This window comes from Papaver somniferum, chromosome 9 (assembly GCF_003573695.1).
Source record: "Papaver somniferum cultivar HN1 chromosome 9, ASM357369v1, whole genome shotgun sequence".
Classification (NCBI taxonomy): domain Eukaryota; kingdom Viridiplantae; phylum Streptophyta; class Magnoliopsida; order Ranunculales; family Papaveraceae; genus Papaver; species Papaver somniferum.
The window spans coordinates 4,633,891-4,641,937 of record NC_039366.1 but is presented as its reverse complement, the minus strand read 5'-3'; the positions used below and the strand labels follow the sequence as shown (position 1 = coordinate 4,641,937).

The 8,047-nt window shown below is 37.4% G+C and overlaps 1 protein-coding gene across 1 annotated transcript; it reads right to left on the bottom strand.

Moving 5' to 3' along the window:
* Positions 1 to 4,458: 4,458 nt before the first annotated feature.
* Positions 4,459 to 6,131, bottom strand: LOC113311195. The gene is made up of 3 exons (XM_026560042.1): positions 5,171 to 6,131; positions 4,982 to 5,059; positions 4,459 to 4,886 (listed from the first exon to the last, which is right to left on the bottom strand). The coding sequence occupies exons 1-3, from the start codon at positions 6,129 to 6,131 to the stop codon at positions 4,459 to 4,461; spliced, it is 1,467 nt and encodes a 488-aa protein (XP_026415827.1).
* Positions 6,132 to 8,047: the final 1,916 nt, after the last annotated feature.

The following is an 8,047-nucleotide window of genomic DNA, read 5'->3' as shown; positions in this document are numbered from 1 at the left end:
AAAAGAGAGCATCCACATTAACAAAAGAGAGCTACCTAACACCTCAAAAATAAGTGATCAAACAAATAAAAAAAAACAATTCACGAAAATATAGCAGTCATTGTATATAATTGTTGGGTAAGGTAAATTACACAGTTTGAACTGTGTAAGTTCAAACTATGGAATCAGTAATCATCTTCTCATTGTCAGTAAGATTTGACTGAAAAGATGTAGGAACTTCAAATTTATCTACTGAAGAAGTTAACCGCTGTCGTGAGTGCAACACCACGGACCATCCTTCTTCAGTAAGATCCTTCGAATAGAACACTTGAGTAGCTTCAGATCCAAGGATATACGGCTCATCCACCACTAGATTAATGCTTTCCATTTTCGACAAGTTGACCTTTAAAACCTTTGAAACTGCATCAACTTTGCAAGCATTCTTATCTCCAAGACTAACCCAATCACAGTAAAAAACAGTTTCTTCAAATTCTAAATAGTTCAAGATAATTATATCTTTAATGACACCGTAATAAGTTATTTCTACTTCCTCGGTCGACTTCGCTTGCAGTCTTGTAACAGCTTTCATTGACACACCGCTGTTATGTGATACATTCTTCACCCCAGAACCTAGTTTACTATGCTTATATGATTGTGCCTTGAAGAGTGGTCCTTGCACGAGTCTCCAAAGTGTTGAATCAGTTTCTTTGGCTTTTAATAACTGTTATACAGCATGGCAGAGTCAGTATCACAACCACAACCATAATAAGTTGTATTCAAACCACTACTAAAAGCTTTAGGGTAACACATTACCTCATCGCGCAACCATAGATGAAAACTCTTTGAGGTCTGACCATTAGACGTGTCACAGTTAATATAAGAATCATACTTCCTACAGCCAATACCAATTCAAAGACTATTGGATGATCCAAACATAATAATCAGACAACAACTCAATGTTAACAAACAAAAACATTGTACTAAAATGCACGAAGTCACCATCATGCTACTAGACTCTAACATGAATATTTTCATTTCTGCTGAGGAGGACTAAACAGAATTCATACTTGAATAGACAAAAAAGAGTATAATAAAAGTTACTTTTGCCAGTCATCTATTCCAATATTCTTAGATAAGATCCAGTTGCGTCACTGTTCAAATTGTGCTCGAGTCAGAGTAATACTCATTCCATAACTAAGAGGCATCTCATCAGCGCCATCATAGTCATCATCCAAAAAAGCCTGCCGAGTATGCTTATGAGTACCATCACCATCCTTTGACACGTCCTCCATAAGGTATAAGCTATCTTCTCGCAGCGCATACCCTCTTGCAATGCACCCCTCAATGTACCTTTTATTGCGCACCAATCCTTTAAAACCTTTCATTAACCTACAAAAAAAGTTAACAGATCAGCAAGGATGCATGATTAATAGTTCAATAATAGCAATTCTCAACTTAAAAATTAAAAAACAAAGTAAGAGGTTGTATTTACCTCTCAAAGGGGTACATCCACCTAAATATGACCGGACCGCATATTAAAGCTTCATCGTCCAGATGAATCATCAGGTGGATACTAATAACATAAAAAGATGGAGGAAAATACTTTTCCATTATGCACATTGCTTCCACCAGACTAGCTTTTTCTTTTAGAAGTTCATCTCTATTGATAACCTTTGCACACAAAATGTTGAAAAATATACTAATACGGAGAAGAGAAACTCGCAGATCTTTAGGTAATGAAGTCGCAGTATGAACTAGCAATGGAAACAGAGATTGTATCATTACATGGTAATCGTGTGACTTGAAATTCTTCAGCTCTGGTGGACTAATGCTCACGCAGTTGTGAAGATTGGAACATAAGCTAGAAGGCACCCTTAAGTTCTTCAGCACAGTACAAAAAGATACTTTTTCATCTTTTGTTAAGGCAAACGATCCATCTTCCATTGTTGTTTTACCAGTTGCACTATCCTCTTTCACCCATAACCGCTTTTTAATACCCATCTCTTCCATATCTTTACGTGCATTTTGAAAAAGCGGGGGTCTAACAACACCACCCAATATTTTGCTTAGCAATCTGTATGGACTAACTCCGAAATACTTTGCTAGAGAATCAACTAGACAGTCAGACTCAATCTATATAAAAAGTATCTCAAGAATTTATTATATCAATCTCTCGAATTGATCTTTACTCAAGCAAATAGAAATCTGCGAGTCTTTATCAAAGAGAGATAACTTGGACGGTACCAAAGACCAATGTCCAATGATCAATCAACTACAATCAACAACCAAAGGTTGGATTAGAGAAGTTGATGATCTTGATGCACAACCTGTATTAGTTCTATTATATAAAATATAATGCGGAAAAAAATAACACAGACACCAGAAATTTTGTTAACGAGGAAACCGCAAATGCAGAAAAACCCTGGGACCTAGTCCAGATTAAATACACATTGTATTAAGCCGCTACAGACACTAGCCTACTGCAAACTAACTTCGGACTGATCTATAGTTGAACCCCTACCAATCTCCCACTGATATAAGGTACAGTTGTACTCCTACGCCTCTGATCCCAGCAGGACACTGCGTACTTGATTCCCTTAGCTGATCTCACCCACAACTAAGAGTTGCTGCAACCCAAAATCACAGACTTGATAATAAACGAATCTGTCTCACACAGAAAAGTCTATCAAAAGGATAAATCTGTCTCCCACAGATAAACCCTAGGTTTTGTTCCGTCTTTAGATATAAAATCAAGGTAACAGGAACCAATTGATAATCCAGTCTTATATTCCCGAAGAACAGCCTAGATTAATCAATCACCTCTCTACAATCCTTCCTGACTACACATAGGGTTTGTCGAGGAATCACAAACAGTGAGACGAAGATGTTTGTGACTTCTTTATCTTGCCTATCGGAGAACTCTCACGATCTCAATACAATCACAGATTGTGCTCGTACGATAGAAGATGCAAGATCAGATCACACAACTGCGATAAAAGTAGTATCAGTCTGGCTTCACAATCCCAATGAAGTCTTAAGTTGTTAACCCGATTTTAGAGAAGAAAATCAAGGGTTAATGGAGATCGACTCTAGCGAGCGCACTAGTATCACATAGACGTGTGGGGATTAAGTTTTGCTCTAGCTAGATGTCTCTTATATATAGCCTTTCAAATCAGGGATTTTCCTTAGGTACAAAGCAAACTCTATCCACCGTTAGATGAAAACCTGATTTAGATTCAAGCCAATATCTCTCAACCGTTAGATCGAAAGACATAGCTTGTCACACACACTTGAGTACACGTTTACTGGGTTTGAGAAAACCATGCCCAAACGAGTACACGTATGTTGGTTCAACATGATAACCCAAAAGGTCAACCATATGAGATTCTCATATTAATCATGTTTTTCTTCACCATATCTAGTCCAATTGACTCAAATGAACTAGTTAAGAGTTGTTCACTTGCTATGAGATCTTATGTAACTACACAAGACAAAATTGAAACAAAGATGATTCGATTCGATTAGAATCGGCTCATGAACATTATATCCACGGTTTGCATAAAGCATTCCTTAATAATTAATGTTTCATGTTCATAGCACATCTTTAGATCATAACCTATTAAGCTCACAAACAAGTTCGCGGACTTAAGTTAATCGGTTGAGTTTTCCAAACTCGGCAGAAATTCTTAGGTCGAGAATTTCCGCCAGTTCGCGGACTTAACACACAAACGAATTTTGGAAATCCCAGCAGAAATTCTCGGTCGAGAACTTCCTTCAGTTTGCGGACTGGGTTCGCGGACTTGGAAAGCCAATTCCACAATCCTACCGATTTCTCTTGATCAACAAAGTTCGAAAACTTCGGTTCAAGGAATACATGGTTATATAATCTAAACTCTCATTCCAATCACTGAAACATTCTCAAAGGGCGATATTCAATCGTGAAGAACAAAAAACCTTTCTCGTCAGAGTAATTTCCAAAGTGATTGAAACTTTCATGACTTTTGTCACTAGGTGAAGATAAACCTGATCAAAGAGAAACGTTTTACCAACACATGATTTCGAGTAAAAGATTAAGCAATGAATACTCAGCTCGAAATATCAAGTGTATATGATCTAGTCTATATAGCATACGACTTTTGTCTCATAAGAAGTAGGAGAAGAATAAATAGACTTTCGAGTGATAGATAAGTTCAAGTCTTCACATACATTTTAGTTGATGAAGTTCCACGGTTCCTTGGTGTATATCTTCGTCGTTGTCGTTGAATCACCATGAAGTCCTTGAGCTCAACTACACTTTTCCTATCCTAGTCCAAGACTTAGCTAATAGGCTAGAAATCAAGACTTTATAGTTTTGATCACTAACATTGACAAACATGCTTGATATAGCAACACATGCGATGTTGACCGATCTATTCTCTAACACATTTACACCATCTTTTGACTTACTATTACCCATGAGAGTGTTAACAATATGCTCAGTTATGTTCTTTTCTGTATGCATAACATTTGTACAATGACGGACTGCGTTATGTCCCAAATTAGGCAAATCATGAAGTATGGACCTTCAAGAAAATAGCGAGTGGTCAGAAACATCTTCATCGGCCCCTGTTGCAAACTATCCACTTCTTCTCCTCTTTTACGTTTCTTTGCTGGTGGTTTACCCTTACCCTGTTTACTTTTCATATCTTTCACCATCTCTTGAACTTGAAATCCTGTTAGTGGCCATGGAGCTTTACCATCTTCTACCCCTCCAATAAAATTTGTTTTATCAAATCTGTACTTGTGTTGGGATGGCATCCATCTTCGGTGTCCCATATAACATATCTTCTTACTATACGGCAGCCACTCTGAAACTGTTTCTTCACCACAGGTAGGACACGCATAATACCCATGAGTCACACATCCAACTAGAGTACCCAATGCCGGAAAATCATGAATGTCCCATAACAACCTTGCCTTCAATAGAATTCAGAGTTCGTAAAGCTGTCGAATGCCATAACACCATCATTCCATAACTCTTTCAACTCTTCTATCAATAGCTGTAAGTAAACATCAATATCTTTACCTGGTGCTCTCGGACCTGATATCAAAAAACATAACATGGAGAATTCGCGCTTCATACACATCGAAGGAGGAAGGTTGTACGGACACAATATCACCGGCCAACAGCTGCAATTCGGACCGAAGCAACCATTTGGATTGAAGCCATCAGTTGCTATCCCAGGAGTAACATTTCGTGCTTCCTTAGCAAATTCAGGACAGAAATTATCCGCACACCGCCAAGCTGTAGAATCCACCGGATGACACATTACATTAACATCTCTCTGTACTCTAGAATGCCAAAGCATTGCCTCTGCTATCCATGGTATACTATAAAGTCTTTTCAGCCTTACAATTATCGGAGAATGCATTAACGTCTTTTGTGCAACTTGCGTAAGTTTTTTCTCATCATTAAAAACTCTTACGTACCGAGGTTCTTGACATAAACGACACTTCACCAATGAACTATTATCCTTCCAATAAAGTATACAGTCATTTACACAAGCATCATAAGTCACATAATCCATCCCCAGCTCTTTAATAATCTTCTTGATATCTGGATACTTACATGGCATGTTGTTACCTTCGGGAAGCAACTCTTTCATCAATTCTAATGTTGCGGTAACACCATTGTCTGAAATTCTGTACTGAGTATTTATGTTGTTCATCATTATCGCAGCGTACATTACTGACTTTCCATTAGGACATGAAGGATATAATGGTTCTCTTGCCTTCTCAGCCGCTGATCTCTTTTTCTGACCACACAAGCTGGTTCCAACATTCTCATCCAACTCTGCTGTAACATTCTCATCAACACCTGCTGTAACATTCTCATCAACACCTGCTTCTACATTCTCATCCATCCCTTCCCTAACATTCTCATCCACATCTGTGGTAATATTCTCATTCAAACCTGTTGTAACATCATCATTATCTGCTGCACATTCAGTTGTAGTATTATCCTTATGTGTTAATTGTGCTGCTTGTACTGAACTTTCCCCATGATAGCGCCATGATGTGTACAACTCATGCATACCATGTTTGAGCAAATGCAATGAGATCTCACTCAGTGCAACTACGCCTTTATATTCATACAACGACGACAAGGGCATGAAAATAAATGACTCCCACCACCATTATTCTTGGGAAACTCTATGAATAACTTCACACCTTTTCTGTATTCTAAAGACTTACGAGGACACTTCATCCATTTCTTGATCACATCAGATGACATATTACCCTTCAAAATTGATATTTAACAGAATCAAATAAAATCACATAGTCCAAGTGGTAGGGTTGCCGAAGCCCTTGAGGTTAGCGACAGAAACATCCTCTCAAAGAGGAGAGAATGAACTACAAGTAGCTTTTGTAAATCACCACTAGGACTGTTATCATCATGCTCACAGAGTACATAAAACCAGACTTATTTATACACGACTTAACATACAGACTATTATAATCATGCTAATACCAACTTTTATTATAATAAATCAAATAAAATAACTTAGTCCTAGTGGTACAGGGTTGCCGAAGCCCTGCAAGTTAGCGACAGAAACATCCCCTCAAAGAAGAGAGAATGAGCTACAAGTAGCTTTTGCGAATAACCACCACTAGGAATGTTATCATCATGATCACAGAGTACATAAAACCAGACTTATTTATACACAACTTAACATACACACTATTATAATCATGCTAATACCAACTTCTATTATAATAAATCAAATAAAATAACTTAGTCCTAGTGGTACAGGGTTGCCGAAGACCTGCAAGTTAGCGACAGAAACATCCCCTCAAAGAAGAGAGAATGAGCTACAAGTAGCTTTTGCAAATAACCACCACTAGGATTGTTATCATCATGCTCACAGAGTACATAAAACCAGACTTATTTATACAAACTTAACATACACACTATTATAATCATGCTAATATCAACTTATATTATAATAAATCAAATAAAATAACTTATTCCTAGTGGTACAGGGTTTCCGAAGCCCTGCAAGTTAGCGACAGACACATCCCCTCAAAGAAGAGAGAATGAGCTACAAGTAGCTTTTGCAAATAACCACCACTAGGACTGTTATCATCATGCCCACAGAGAATCAGTCAATATCAAAACAAAACTTCTTAACTTTAGTTCATCTGAACTTAAAAAACTACCTTAACATGAAACTAAATTTCAAATCATGATGAGCATATTTATGGAACATACAAACTGGAATTTAGGTTACTAATAGCTGAACTACATGGTCTGGTTATAACAAAATCACTGAAGTATATAGCTGAACTACAAAGTAGATGTATCTATCTCAATGAAGTAATCCAGTCAAACCTTAGCAAAGCACCAACTTTCGCTTGCTTCAGATTCCGTAACCGGTGCTTCTTTTTTGTTTGTCTCTTGCAAAAAGGATCCTCTCCTGGATCTGCAAAGACCAAGATATTGAACAACATTAGCTAAACTATTAAAATGTATCGACTTTCAAGCTCCTTTGAAGATATAGAACATTATTCAGCATTGTGAAGTTATAATCATCCATCTATTCTGCAATGATAAACCTAAAGCATATGTCACAACAACACACACTAATCAATTACGCTCTGCCATACCCATGCACGCTCTGTTGTTACACAGCTAGCTAGGTCTAAGTTTGTCTAGTGGTCTAAGTCTGTCTAGCATTTTATCCCATCCAAGAAACTCAATAATCTCACACTTGAAGTTCATTATGACACTTACTGAAAAAATCTTCATATAATAGTAAAACATAGCAACTTAACGAATATAATCGACACGTTTCCTAGCCGCGTGATAAGCACGTATGTGCTACATTTTATACCCATGTTTATATTAGGTAGGACTCGATATTTTGGATAATAACACTGTTTTAGTGCTTTTGTAGAAAGTACAAGCGAATCCGATCATGGAATGAATAAATGGCTAAATTGGGAGCTTCCATAAAGTTTGCGACAAAAAGCACCTAATACTCACCACACTAAGGAGAGAACTAGATTTATCATTGGCGTGTGAATT

Bases quoted from the DNA above. Each gene is read 5' to 3' on its own strand.
- LOC113311195 (XM_026560042.1), bottom strand. From the start codon at position 6,131: ATGCCCTTGTCGTCGTTGTATGAATATAAAGGCGTAGTTGCACTGAGT. The intron at 5,060-5,170 runs GTTGCTTCGGTC...TTTTGATATCAG, and splicing joins TGATGGCTTCAATCCAAATG to GTCCGAGAGCACCAGGTAAA. The intron at 4,887-4,981 runs GTGTTATGGCAT...TGGGTACTCTAG, and splicing joins GAAAGAGTTATGGAATGATG to TTGGATGTGTGACTCATGGG.